Source organism: Bos taurus, chromosome 17 (assembly GCF_002263795.3).
Source record: "Bos taurus isolate L1 Dominette 01449 registration number 42190680 breed Hereford chromosome 17, ARS-UCD2.0, whole genome shotgun sequence".
NCBI lineage: Eukaryota > Metazoa > Chordata > Mammalia > Artiodactyla > Bovidae > Bos > Bos taurus.
Window position 1 is genome coordinate 72,590,563 of NC_037344.1, and position 13,218 is coordinate 72,603,780.

Below are 13,218 nucleotides of genomic sequence, written 5' to 3' on the forward strand. Positions count from 1 at the left end.
GATTTCCAGGGCTGCAGGGAGCAAGAGGTCAGGGAGGTGTTCCCCAGCCCCTTCCCTGGGGGAGATGATCTAGGTCACTGCCTTGGTCAAGGTGGCCCTCCCGGCACCACTGTCTCTGGGTTCCAGAAATGACCATCCCTTCATCCGAGGGCCCATCACCCACTCAGGGTTCTCGACACAGCTCCATGTGGGGAGATCATCCTCTTGTTAAACCCTCGCAGGCAGTCCTCACTTGAGCGTCTCCTCTTTGCTGCTGAGACCTAGATGGTTGGGACGGTTGCCCTGGGTTTGTAGGGATTCCCTGGGGTGCAGGAAATCATCAGCCCATTGCCCCCCGCCCCCAGCAGTCCTGGCTCTGGTGTGGAGGCTTGGGTGAGCCGATGCAGTCCCCGCAGCCCCCTCCTACCTCGGCTCCCATGCTCCGCTGGCCCTCCGTCTGCTGCAAGGTTCCGAGTCTGAGGGGCTCAGGCCGGAGACCCATTCCGCAGGGCACTCCTCCTTTATGACTTCACCCACTGAAGTCACCCGGGAAACAGTGCTGAACATTCCACCCCAGAGCCTTGGCCTCTAGGAGGCAGGGACGGGAGGCCCGGGCAGCCCAGAGGACTCTGTCCACAGTGTAGATGAGGACGCGCTGGCTCATGTCCCGCAGGGATGTAGAGGGCAGCCTCAGGGGCACCGGGCGCTCCCGGCACCATGGATGACGCTGCCGTCCTCAAGCGACGAGGCTACATCATGGGGATCAATTTGGGAGAGGGCTCCTACGCCAAAGTCAAATCCGCTTACTCTGAGCGCCTCAAGTTCAACGTGGCGGTCAAGATCATCGACCGCAAGAAAGCCCCCACGGACTTCCTGGAGAAATTCCTTCCCCGGGAAATTGAGATTCTGGCCATGCTAAACCACCGCTCCATCATCAAGACCTACGAGATCTTCGAGACGTCAGATGGCAAGGTCTACATCGTCATGGAACTCGGGGTCCAGGGTGACCTCCTTGAGTTCATCAAGACCCGGGGGGCCCTGCAGGAAGACGACGCTCGAAAGAAGTTCCACCAGCTGTCCTCGGCCATCAAATACTGCCACGACCTGGACGTCGTCCACCGAGACCTCAAGTGCGAGAACCTTCTCCTCGACAAGGACTTCAACATCAAGCTGTCCGACTTTGGCTTCTCCAAGCGCTGCCTGCGGGACGACAGCGGCCGGCTGACGCTGAGCAAGACCTTCTGCGGGTCGGCGGCGTACGCGGCCCCCGAGGTGCTGCAGGGCATCCCCTACCAGCCCAAGGTGTACGACATCTGGAGCCTGGGCGTGATTCTCTACATCATGGTCTGCGGCTCCATGCCGTATGACGACTCCAACATCAAGAAGATGCTGCGCATCCAGAAGGAGCACCGTGTCAACTTCCCTCGCTCCAAGCACCTGACGGGCGAGTGCAAGGACCTCATCTACCGGATGCTGCAGCCGGACGTCACCCGGCGCCTGCACATCGACGAGATCCTCAGCCACTGCTGGGTCCAGCCCAAGGCCCGGGGCCTGTCCTCCGCAGCCGTCAACAAGGAGGGCGAGAGCTCCCGGGCTGCTGAGCCCCCATGGACCCCCGAACCCAGCTCCGACAAGAAGTCCGCCACCAAGCTGGAGCCCCGGGAAGAGGCGCGGCCCGAGCCCCGGGCTGAGCCGAGCCCCGAGGAGGAGATGGCAACGGTGCAGGTGTCCCGGCAGTCAGAGGCCGTGGGTCTGCCCAGTGAGCAGCCCAGCAAGACCGAGGAGGGGGCGCCCCCGCAGCCTTCAGAGACGCACGCCTAGCCCGCCTGTTGCGGCCCGGGCGGCCAGCAGGGAATGAGGCCGAGCTTGGGGCCCTGAGCCCGAGCTCCAGAGAGGCCGCGGGACCAGCCGAGAAGGAAGACGGTCCCGGACGTGCCGCTATTTTCGTGTTTCTTCCCCTCCCTTTGAACTTGGTAACTCACGTGGCTAGAGAAGCAATAAATCACTATATTACTGCAGCCCCCGGGGTCGCTGTGTGTGCCCTGCCGGCTTTGGTCACCCAGGGAGAGGACCCTGCACCCCCGTGGCCCCCTCCATGGGCCACACCGCGTTTCACCTCCCGCTGGGGAAAGAGCCCCACGTGTCCAGCGCTGACGACGGTCTCAGGCCCTGGACCAGGGAGAGCCGAGCAAGGAAGACGCTGCTTCAAGCGTGGGGCCCACAAGCGCGAAGCTGTGCGGGAGGCGGCGCGGGGGCTGCGGGCTGGGGGCCAGGGCGGGCTTTCCCGGCCCTCAGCCGCCCCCGAGGCTGCCTGCCTGTGGGGGGCCTCCCTCAGGGCCCCTCTCCTCCTCCTGCTCTGGCTCCAGGGTCCGCCCCACACCCAGTCAGCACCCCGCTCCGCACAGCGCCCGGAGCATCCCTGCCTGGCCCGCCCCCGGGCCTGCATGTCCCCCGATCACTGAGCAAGACCCTCCTGCTCCTCTCTGGTCCCAGCTAGCTGTCCCAGGGGTGACGCTCCCACCAGTGCGGGTAAGCGGATGCTGGCGAGCACGGGGCACAGGCCTCCTCTCACGCGTGGCCGGGGTGTCCACGGGGGAACAGGCCTGCGGGGGCACTGCCAGCCACGGGGGCCCACCCACCAAGTGGGCCTCACCTGGCTGTGAGCGGCTGCCGCTTCCTCTTCTGATCTGCCTGTGCTCGGACACACGTGCACCTGCGGGTGTGACGCACCAAGGGAACGGGGCTGCAGATGGCCCCTCCCCCCGCCCCCACCCAGCCCCTTCATGGCCACAGCCACACACCCCTGGGCATCACAGCGTGGCCGCCGCCTGGGCCCCCCGCACCCCTGTGTCCCTGTCACCTCCCGCAGGAGCCGAGGCCTCCCTCCTGCACCCAGTCCAGCTCCCCTGCCTGCAGGAAGGATCTCCACACCTGGCCCCTGAGGTCCTCCTGGGTCTGGCCTCCTCCTGGCTGCCCGGCCGCTCACCATGGGCCCCAGCCCTGCTGGCGGACCGGTCCCTGAGCCCCTGCCCACCTCTCCAGGCTCCGCCAAGGGGCCGCAGCCTCCACACACGAAGCCTCTGGGGGCCACTGCCAGGGCAGGCGGGCGAGGGCCCAAGATGGAGCGGTCCTGGCGGTGGTCACACGCCTGCCCGGTGGGGGAGCAGGATTCCAGGGTGCGTGGGGCCAGCAGGGGTTCAGACCCCCCGGGAAGCTTGCAAACTCCTCCCCGGGTCAGCAGTGATCACTGGGACCTAGGGTCAAAGCTGCAGGGAGGGGCCTCGGGAAGGAGCACCAGCTGTGTGCTTCCCAGGCGGGGGCACCGCTCAGAGGGGGTGGGTGGCTGCCTGAACCCACCCAGCGCGGAGCAGGCCCCACTGCGAGGCCCTCCTGAGGTGGCCTGAGCCGCCCCACTGCCCCAGACAGGCTCAGCCCCCACAGCTACCCCCGGAGGAGCCTCTGGGCCAGCCGTGCACCTCCCACCCCACTCTCTCTCACCACCTGGCCCTTCAGACCCTCAGTGGCACCTCTGTCCCCGTCATCTGCGGGGCCTAACCTCACCCCTCAGCCTCCCCGAGTCCACAGCTGTGCGTGCCTGCCATAACCCAGCCGCAGGGCACTCACACGCTGGGTGACGCTGAGCCACCTTGGGCCCCGGGAAGGCAGGGCCCACTCCTGTCACCCACCCTCAAAGCTCCAAGGGCAGCGTCCCAGGGCCTGCGGCCTGGCACTCAGAGGTCTGCAGCCAGGAGCACCCTGAAGCCCGTCCAGTCTGACCCCGCCCCGGGGGCCCCGGCAGTCCGGCACACACATTCTGGGCAGGGCCCCTGCGGCTCGCCTGAGTCTGCAGGCCTGAGTCCCCGGAGAACCAGAGACCACGGCATCCCGGGCGAGGGAGGGCATGGGAGCAGGAACAACAGCAAAGGGCAACCCCGACAGTCCTGGGGGTGAGGGAGACAGGTGGGGAGAGTGCCTGGCCTGGGGGCCTCACAGCTGGCCCCTCTGAAGCTTCCCTGGTTCCTATTGAAGCCCCCAGGACACGGCAGGTGCGGGCAGGTCCCTGCTGCTGGCCTCTGGGCCTGGCTGCCCTGCTCGGGGGCCTTCCACGTGGACCTCCTGCAGGGAGCTCTGTGAAGCCCAGGTGTGTGTGCACACTCCCCTCCCAGCAGCTGGCAAGCCCCACTGGACCCTGGCACGGGGCTTCTGGGTCACTCCCACCCACCCAGACACAGGACGCCCCTCCCCCGAGCACCTGTCCTGGCGACAGGCCGCGACAACAAGTGAACACCGGGCTGGGGAAGGACCTGCGCCGATGGGGGCCGCGGTTCCCAGGGCGAGAACAAAGGAGGCTGTTTCCAGATGCAGAGACACTCTAAGACGCGAAGGTGACATGCCTGCCCAGGCTCCCGGAGCTCACAAAGGCTCTCCCCAGCCCCCAGCCCCGGCCTCGGGGCCCGCCCACTGAGTGCACTCCCCACTGGCCTGCCCTGGCCAGCCGCCCCTTGCCCGGTCACGGGCTCTGGCCACCCTTGGCTATGTGCTCTCGCAGGACCTGTCTTAAAGCAGGGATCAGACCCCCCGACCCTCTCCTCCACATCCCCCGACCCCGATGCCGGGACCCATCCATTCTCACAATGTCCACCTCCCCCAGGCCCTTCCCTGCCTGGACCTCAATTCTCCCTGCCCTCGGAACGCCAGCCCACCAGCACTCCAGGCCACTGGGCTGGGCACTCACAGAGTCCGAGCTGCCCTCCACCGTAGACAGCCGCCTTCGCCCCCCGGGATCGGGTGGCCCCTCCCAGGGCCAGCCCGAGGTGGTGCTCATCCCACCTCAAGGCAGCGGTGGGAAGGCAGCCCTCCCTCGAGGGACAGGATCCGCTGCGGGGTCAGCCCCACGCCCAGGAGAGGGAAGCGGCAGGGGCCTGGCATGCTGGCTGGACCTGGGTGGCCCTGGCCTGACTCAGCACAGGGCACGGCGAGCTCGAAGCAGTCCTGGGCGCCAGCTTCCTCCCTTCCTAGGGGGCCACGGGGCTCTGCCAGCCCAGTCAGCCTTCCAGGGCTCCAGGGCCTGTCCCCCCACCCAGTTCCCACTCCAGGCAGCCTGGCTTTATGACTTCACAGGCTGAAGTCACGCAGGGACAATGCTGGGCGTTCCACACCTCCAAGTGCAGGCCCAGCCTGGCCAGACGGCTCCCCGCAGCGCAAACAAGGACGATGCCCGCTGGTCCGCGTGGGGAGGGGATGTAGAGGGCAGCGGCGCAGGCCGCTCTGGGCACCATGGACGATGCCGCGGTCCTGAGGAAGAAGGGTTACATCGTGGGCATCAACCTGGGCAAGGGCTCCTACGCCAAGGTCAAGTCCGCCTACTCTGAGCGCCTCAAGTTCAACGTGGCGGTCAAGATCATCGACCGCAAGAAGACGCCCACGGACTTCGTGGAGAGATTCCTGCCCCGGGAGATGGACATCCTGGCGACCGTCAACCACCGCTCCATCATCAAGACCTACGAGATCTTCGAGACGTCCGACGGCCGCATCTACATCGTCATGGAGCTAGGCGTCCAGGGCGACCTCCTCGAGTTCATCAAGTGCCGGGGGGCCCTGCATGAGGATGTGGCGCGCAAGATGTTCCGGCAGCTGTCCTCGGCCGTCAAGTACTGCCATGACCTGGACGTCGTCCACCGAGACCTCAAGTGTGAGAACCTTCTCCTCGACAAGGACTTCAACATCAAGCTGTCCGACTTTGGCTTCTCCAAGCGCTGCCTGCGGGATGGCAGCGGCCGGCTGACGCTGAGCAAGACCTTCTGCGGGTCGGCGGCGTACGCGGCCCCCGAGGTGCTGCAGGGCATCCCCTACCAGCCCAAGGTGTACGACATCTGGAGCCTGGGCGTGATTCTCTACATCATGGTCTGCGGCTCCATGCCGTATGACGACTCCGACATCAAGAAGATGCTGCGCATCCAGAAGGAGCACCGCGTGGACTTCCCGCGCTCCAAGAACCTGACGGGTGAGTGCAAGGACCTCATCTACCGCATCCTGCAGCCAGACGTCACCCGGCGCCTGCACATCGACGAGATCCTCAGCCACGCGTGGCTGCAGCCCCCCAAGCCCAAGGCCATGCCCTCCGCCTCCTTCAAGCGGGAGGGCGAGGGCAAGTACCGGGCTGACTGCAAGCTGGACCCACGGCCCGGCTCGCGGCCCGAGCACCGGCCCGACCACAAGCTGGGGGCCAAGACCCAGCACCGGCTGCTCGTGGTGCCCGAGACCGAGGACCGCGTGGAGGAGCGGCTGGCCGAAGCCTCCAGGGCGAAGGACCCCCACGTCTCCGGAGCTGAGGTGGGGAAGGCGAGCACCTAGCGGTGCTTAGGGCCCGGGGGGCGAGGCGCTGCGAGCGCCCCGTGGGCTGAGTGGGCGGTAGGAGCCGAAGAAGCCACAGGTGCGAGAACAAGTAAAGTCCGTCAATTAAACCGCTATTTTGATTACGTTCTGTGAGCTTTCTTCCACTTCGTAGCAGAGACCTTAAACCCTGACCACCAAATAAACCACAGTATACAGCAGAGAGGCGCGCGGAGTCTTTTTCTCTGGGACTCAGCACCCACTCCCTGTGGCCCGGGGGCTCTGGGGAGCTGGCCTCGTGGGCACAGAGTCTGCAGCCTCCCACCAGGCCCCTGCTGCCCTCCCACCCCGCTCGCGCCCCTTAGGCAGCCCATCCTCAATGCCTGCCTGCCCTTTGGCCCTTTAGAACTTCTAGCAGCCCCCCTCCCACCCCCTCCAGGCATGGCCCTGCCTGGAGCGTGCCCTCTGCATCTCACTCGGCTCCTCCAGACCTCTGACACACTTCCTGGGGCTCCCTCAGGCCCACGCCCACCCTGGGACAAAGCATCAAAAGCAGCCGTTTCCTGCCCCCGCGGCCCCAGCCCTGCCCCCTTGGTGCCCAGCCAGGGCTCCACCCAGGAACTTGCAGGAGCTCCATGTGGAGGAGCACAGACCAGCAGGACCCCAGGCAGCCTCCAGGGAGCCCGAGGGTGGCCTGCTGGGGCCTGCCTGCTCCCTGCATGAGGGGCTCCTCTAAGCGGACCCCACGCTGCCTCTATGAAAGCTTAAAGAGCCCGCAGGGACCCAGCCCACGTCCTGGGGAGCTGGCCACAGCAGAGGGAGGGGGCGGGGTCAGTCCTGCCCGGCTGGAAGTCAGGCGCTCAGGAGGTGATGGCTGAGGCCACTGGGAAGGGCCTCCCGCGGGGAGCAGCCACGTCCCCAGCAGGCCCGGCCTGGCCAGGGTGCCTGTGGACCTGCAGGCATGAGGGCCGAGGGCTCTGACCCCCGAGAGGAATGGAGTTGGGGGCACGGGGAATGAGGGGCCGACTCAGCTCAGAAGGCAGGCCCCCACCTCGATGAGGCCACACAGGAAAGCCTGGACCCCCAGCCCCCGAGGTCAGCGCCCAGCGGCCCTGAGAGGGCGACGCAGGCACGAGGGTGGCCTTGGGGCAGAGAGGCGGCCCCGTCAGGCCAGGGGCTCTCTTTAGTGACAGACAAATAGAACAGGCGGGGTTCTACAGAACAGGGTATCGGCCCGACAGGCCCAGCGCCCCGGAAAGCCGGAGTCCCGTGCTGGGCAGAGAGCCGTCCTGCAGGCTCTGTGGAGCTCCGGGCCCGGCCTAGAAGAAGTCTGAGGCCTTGCGCCGGGCGGGGAGCTGCAACAAGTTGTCCGTGATGCAGGCTGGGTCCTGGCTGAGTGGGGTGCGTGTCGCCGAGCCGGGGGCCGGTGTGCTCGTCGGGGTTTGGGGCCCGCTGGCCGGGGTCTTGAGGTGGCTGGCGCGGGCGGGGGACGGGGTGTAGCTGGCCCGTAGAGCTCGGTCCGTGTACTTGCTGGCCGTCCTGCTCACCAGGCGCTGCAGGGCCGGGGACATGGCAGGGCTCAGGCCCTTGGGGGTGAGGCTGCAGTGGGGAAGGTGTGGCAAGAGGCAGGGTCAGGCCTGCCTGGCAGCAGGCCCCTCAGTCCCCGGGAAGATGCTTGGGAGACACGTGCGTTTTCTGGGCTGGCACGCCCTAGGCCGTGGAGCTGCAGAGGACCCTGACCCTCTCCAAGGGTGGCGACAACCCTGACTCCACGGGCAGATGGGAGCTTGCATGGGACAAGGCCTAAAAGCGCCCCCTAGAGACACACAAGGGGGGCTAGGGACGTGTGAGGGGCTGTGCAGACGCAGTGGAAAGGGCCCGGCTCACAGCCGCAGCCACGGGCCCAGACCCCGGTGCCAAGCATGCGGCCACAGTGCGAGGCCCGCCCCTCACCTGGCCAGGTTCTCCGTCACTCTCCGCAGGGCCTCCTGCTTCTTGGCCCGGTTCTTGGCGGCGGCCTCGTTGGCCATCTTCAGGCCCAGCCGCTCCCTGCGGCCTGGCTCCAGGATCTAGAGGATGGCAGGCCGGGCTTGTCGCAGGGCGTCAGCCTCCCCAGCCCCAGCCCCCTGAGTGGCCCACCCCTGGGCCGGGTTCTCACGAAGCCGGCACTACCCAGCCAGGCACTGGGACCACCGTCCAGGAAAGGGCCTGTTCAGCCTGCTTCCCACCGGGCACCAGGTGCGACGGCATCTGCGTTTCTTAAAAGAACTTCAAGATGCGCGTCCTGGCCCATCTCCCCACCGGCCTCGGGCTCCTCTTTCGCTGGTGCAGTGTGCCGGCTGTGTGAGTGCATCGTGCACCCTCCTGCTGTCTGGGGGTCGGCCTACAGTCCGACCTGGAGGGCTCCCGCTGCACTGAGAGGCGCCAAGGGCCCAGCGCCCACCCCTCTGCTGACGTGGGCTCCTCCCCAGCCACAGGCTGCAGCACACGGGAACGCTCTTGGCCCAAGACCCCTGTCTCTGAACAGCCCCGTCCTCTGGGCCTGCAGGCTCAAAGGGGCCATGGCAGCTCCCCACCCCCGTCTCCCCACCCGACCCAAGCCTCGCCCATGGCGGTCCTTGGTGGAGGCCCAGATCCCACAAGGGACACGGCTCCCGCCCTGCCGTAAGCCCCGTCTGCCATGGGAGCGCAGCAGACCCTGTGTCCACCTGTGTGACCCCCACCGTGCCGACCCACCTTGAAGGCTGGCCCCGGCGTCCTGTCCACGTAGGGAGTGTCTGACCCTTCCACTCTCAAGGGCGTGTTCTCGACTTCCCCCCAGGTCATCAGCGGGGACTCGCTCACACCTGCAGGTGGAGTGCCCATAGCCGCCTCAGGCCAGGGGCCACCAAGGCAGGCCGCTGGCTCCTCTCCTTCCCAGGGCGGGACCCCAGGTGCATCTGGCTGTGAGAGGGTCCGTGCGGCCAGCCCAGGGCCTGGTCTGCCGGGCTGAGCCTGACGGAGGGGCCTCCAGAGAAGCCGGGCTGGGTGACTGGACCCTCAGGCTAGCACAGGGCTAGGGAGCCCCGGGTGACACCCACGGGACCCCACCCCTAGGGAGGAGATCCGGAGTCTTCCAGGTGAAGTCCCCCACCCCGAGCCTGGCCAAACTGTGGTGCCTTCCCAGGCCCGGAGGCCAGCACACGCCCAGGAGGCCGCCCTGAGCCTCGTGACCTCACTTAGGTACGTCAGCACCGCTAGCATGAGACCCGTGGCTGAGAAACGCCCCCCGGGACTGACAAGGACCCACGGCCAACACCCAGCGGGAGCACGGGTGGGCGGCCTAAGAGGCGTGCACGTCCCCAGGGTCCCTCAGCCCCTGAAGGGGCCTCATGCAGCTTCCTGCAGACTGAGCCTGGCTTCCAAACACGCAGCCACATAGGACGGTGCCCACCTGATGCCCCCAGCATCACTGCTCACCGGGCCCAGCCGGGCCTCCCCTCACCAAGCCAGGCGATGGGACCTGGGCAGGCCCAGGAGAGGCCGCGGCCAGCCGGGTGACCCCCCACCCCAGCAGAGGGCGCGTCTCACCAGGGGCAGGAGAAGGCGTCGCGACGAATCCAAAGCCGCCCACTCGGGGGGACTCATGGGGGATGAGCTCCTTGCCGTCCGGGCCCACCTTGCCCTGTTTGTGCTGTAGCCAGAAGGGAGGTGGGGTCAGGGCCAGGCCGCGCTGTGGGCTGAGGCGGCGACACTACTCAAGCCCAGGGCAAGTGAGGAGAACCCCAGTGCTGCCAAGGCCTGAGCACCTGTTGGAGCAGCGGCCAAGGGACGTGCCCCAGCCTTCCACAAGGGCCACCCCGACACGTGCTACCTTCGGGGGCCCCAACTGGAGGCCTGGGGCGGGGAGTGGGGCAAGGCACCTGTGGAGACCTCCCAAACGGTGCCCCTGCTCCGGCCTCCCCTTCAACCCCCCGACCACTGGAGTCGCTGCCCTGCACCGCTCCAGGGCTCAGAAGCTCTGGTCCGCTGCCCCGAGCCCGGGGGTCTGGCTCCATGCTGCCTCCCTTTTGTCGAGCCCCTGCACCACGGGCTGGCACGCACCTGACCCACCTGTCTGACCAACACAGGACCTGACTTCAAACCCCTGGACGGAGAACAGACCCAGCCTCGCCCGTGCTGCCGAGCCCAAGGACGCCTGAGCAGAAAGGTGCCGGCCCCGGGCCTCACCTGCGCGTTGAGGGCGGCTGCCTGCTGCAGCTGCGACCTGCTGAGGGCCTGGCTGAAGGGATCCCTGAGGAAGCGCGTGTTCTTATGCACCACCTGCCGTGGCTTCTTCAACAGCTGCTCTTCATCGGGGACCCCTGGCGGCGAGAGCAGAGCCCTTGGTGTCAGGGGAGCAGCCCTAGGGAGGTGAGCTAGGCCCCATGGAGCACAGCCTGGGGGCGGCCGGGGTGGGCTGCACATCCGAGCTGACTCCGCCCACACACACCCCCGCCCGGCCCTGAGAATCAGGACTCCTGAAGGCCCAGAGTAGGGAGCAGAGACACACACCCCAGAGGCAGTCCAGCCCGGAGGCCCTGTCCCATGCTCACCCTCTGGGTAGTACATGAGGGAGTTCTTGGCCTTGTACTTCCAGGTCTCCACTCCGGCCTGGCCGCTCTCGACCGCCTGGTGCTCGGCCGATGGGAGCGCGAGACTGTCCTTTTGCCTCTGTGTCACAGGGAAGTGAGGGTCAGGGAGGCCCCCAGCCCCGGCCCAGGAAGCCCGCCCTGAGAAGGCACCACCGCTCCGCCCCAGGCACCTTCTCAAACTCCTCCTCGGCCTGGTAGAGCCAGGCGTGGCGCGCCCGGCCCCTCTCCTTGGCCACCTCCATGATCTCCCGGAATGAGGCGTTGTCCTCACTGGTGTGCCGGCTCAGGAAGACGTCCAGGCTGGGCAGGGGCTCGGCCGCCGCCTCCTCCGCAGCCTCTCCTGTCCAAGGTGCCACGGTGTGAACGCCACCGTGCGTCCGCTCAGCCCCGGGCACCCTCTGCCTGCCCATGGGTCCGTCCGTGAGGCCCCACACCGCCACAACGCCCCGGGGGTGAAATCAACAGCCCAAGCCGCCCACCTCCCCACCCGCTGGAGGGCGGGGAAGTGTGTGCTCTGGCTCGGGCGAGGATGGGGTGTTGGGTGTTAAGAGTCACGAGACCACAGCGGGTCCCCTATGGCACAGTCAGCGGCCGGGAGATGGGGCGCAAGATTCCCAGGGCACAGGCGTCGGGAACACCCCAGGCAAGCCTGCCGGCGCGAGGGCTGCGTGCCGTTCACTCACCGTCACCATCCTCCAGGCCGCGGCCCCGGGCCCTGGCCTTGCCGCCCACCACGCTGGGGCCCATATGCAGCTCAGGGGTTTCAAACGTGGCTGGCGTGACATCTGGGGGACAGAGGGGGTGGGGTCAGGGGGCCTGAAGCATCGGTTCGGGGGGCAGCCGTGCCCGGCCCCCGGGACTCCTCTCACAGGGTGGCGGGGGCTCTCGGGATGTCTTGCCCAGGGCGGAGCCGAATTTGATGGCGATCTGGCGCATCCGCTCGAGGTCTCCATTCTCCTCAGCCTCCAGGTACTCCTTCTGTGCCTGCAGCTTCTCCACGTCGGGAAAGAAGTCTCTCTGGATGACCGTCTGGAGGCCCTGAAAGACAGGTCAGAACACAAGTCAGAGCCTCCGTCTGCCTCCCCCGGGCGCTTACCCCACGGGGTGCATGCTGAGACCCCAACCTCCATCCAGCCCAAAAATCCCCAGAGCTTGGGAACACTTCCCTTTTTCCCTTTTTTTTTTTGCCACGCTGTGCGCTTGTGCGATATGGGATCTTAGTTCCCGATCAGAGGTTGAACCCAGACCTGCTGCAGTGAGACCACGGAACGCTGACCACAGGCACCTTTAAAGCCTTCTGTCCCTCGGTTTCATCCCCCTCTGACGCCTCACCTCCGCATTAGCTGAACCAACCTGGTTATTGCCACCCTCTCGCCGCCCACGGCCTCCCATTTCCAATCTGAGCCTTTCACCCCACCACGAGCATGGGTGGAGATTCCCAGCTTCAGACCTCAGCCGGACTCGCCCCTGGGCTGCGCGTCTACGCGCCCAGCGTCCACTAAGACCACCTGCCTGCCCTCCCCAGTGGCCTCCCAAACCAGAATGACCTCCTCGCACCTCCTACGTGGCTGCGGTGGGGCGGTGGCAGGAGGTGCACCCGCTCATCGATGCTGCCACCGTGGCAGCCGGCTTGCCGGGCCCCCGGCCCTAGGTCCCACCACCACCGCTGCCCAAGAAGGCCCCTCCGCCGCTGTCAAGACCCCTGCTGACCCCCTGACAGAGGCATGTCTCTCCGGCTCCTCGCCGCGTGCACACACCCACCCCTGCGGGCCCCCGACAGAGCAGACAGCTCGCCCCACACTCCGCCAGCTCGGCCCCCTGCCTGTCCACACGCCGGGGGCGAAGACTCAGGCTCCCCACCGCCTCGGGGTGGGGAGGAGCGCGGAGCGTCGGGACCCGGCGGGGAGGGCGGGGCGGGGAGCGCGGGGCCCGGAAGTCGCGGGCGTCCGCGCCGAACGCTACCTCAATGTACTCCTCTTCGTCCAGGACCCGCTGCCTGCCGGTCGCAGCCCCAGCGTCGCCGGCTGCGCGCTTCCTCCGGGGACCGGACGCTGCGGGAAGCAGCTGGGAGCGGGCCGGCGCGCCCGGCGACGCCATCGCTATCCCAGCAGCACCCGGGCGGCGCAGGCGCGGGGGGCGGGGGTAGGGCGCGCCAGATGCGCAGGCGCCTGAAACAGCCGCCCAATGGGAGAGCCGCGCTCGCCGACGTACTGACGTCACCGCGAACCCTGAGCTTCATGGGACCTGTGGTCTTCGTCTCGCCCCGCTCTGGTCACGACTCTCTGGGCTGTGG

The 13,218-nt window shown here is 67.4% G+C and overlaps 3 protein-coding genes across 5 annotated transcripts; 2 read left to right on the forward strand and 1 right to left on the reverse strand.

Annotated features, from left to right (window-relative positions):
* The first annotated feature begins 554 nt into the window (after window positions 1-554).
* TSSK1B (testis specific serine kinase 1B) lies at window positions 555-1,994 on the forward strand. The gene is given in 1 exon segment (NM_001083710.2): window positions 555-1,994. A coding segment is annotated over 1 exon segment (1,104 nt). The 5' UTR covers window positions 555-696; the 3' UTR covers window positions 1,801-1,994.
* A 3,262-nt stretch (window positions 1,995-5,256) lies between these two features.
* Window positions 5,257-6,458, forward strand: TSSK2 (testis specific serine kinase 2). The gene has a single exon (XM_005218305.5). The coding sequence runs from the start codon at window positions 5,257-5,259 to the stop codon at window positions 6,331-6,333; it is 1,077 nt and encodes a 358-aa protein (XP_005218362.1). The 3' UTR covers window positions 6,334-6,458.
* Window positions 6,426-13,037, reverse strand: ESS2 (ess-2 splicing factor homolog). 3 transcript variants are annotated; one of them, XM_059875976.1, is made up of 10 exons: window positions 12,483-12,636; window positions 11,795-11,963; window positions 11,609-11,710; window positions 11,096-11,265; window positions 10,887-11,004; window positions 10,522-10,655; window positions 9,883-9,985; window positions 9,049-9,158; window positions 8,266-8,381; window positions 6,426-7,911 (listed from the first exon to the last, which is right to left on the reverse strand). In XM_059875976.1, exons 2-10 carry the CDS (start codon window positions 11,859-11,861, stop codon window positions 7,632-7,634), a joined length of 1,200 nt encoding a protein of 399 aa, XP_059731959.1. In that variant the 5' UTR covers window positions 11,862-11,963; window positions 12,483-12,636; the 3' UTR covers window positions 6,426-7,631. The 3 variants fall into 3 exon arrangements, with proteins under 3 accessions (XP_059731959.1, NP_001093827.1, XP_010812527.1); NM_001100357.2 differs by lacking the exon at window positions 12,483-12,636 and adding an exon at window positions 12,888-13,037 and having other exon boundaries at window positions 6,435-7,911; XM_010814225.4 differs by lacking the exon at window positions 12,483-12,636 and adding an exon at window positions 12,888-13,034 and having other exon boundaries at window positions 7,456-7,865.
* Between the last annotated feature and the right edge of the window lie 181 nt (window positions 13,038-13,218).

Bases quoted from the DNA above. Each gene is read 5' to 3' on its own strand.
- TSSK2 (XM_005218305.5), top strand. From the start codon at position 5,257: ATGGACGATGCCGCGGTCCTGAGGAAGAAGGGTTACATCGTGGGCATC.
- ESS2 (NM_001100357.2), bottom strand. From the start codon at position 13,022: ATGGCGTCGCCGGGCGCGCCGGCCCGCTCCCAGCTGCTTCCCGCAGCG. The intron at 11,964-12,887 runs GTAGCGTTCGGC...CCTGTCTTTCAG, and splicing joins ACGAAGAGGAGTACATTGAG to GGCCTCCAGACGGTCATCCA. The intron at 11,711-11,794 runs GTGAGAGGAGTC...TCTGTCCCCCAG, and splicing joins CCGAGAGCCCCCGCCACCCT to ATGTCACGCCAGCCACGTTT.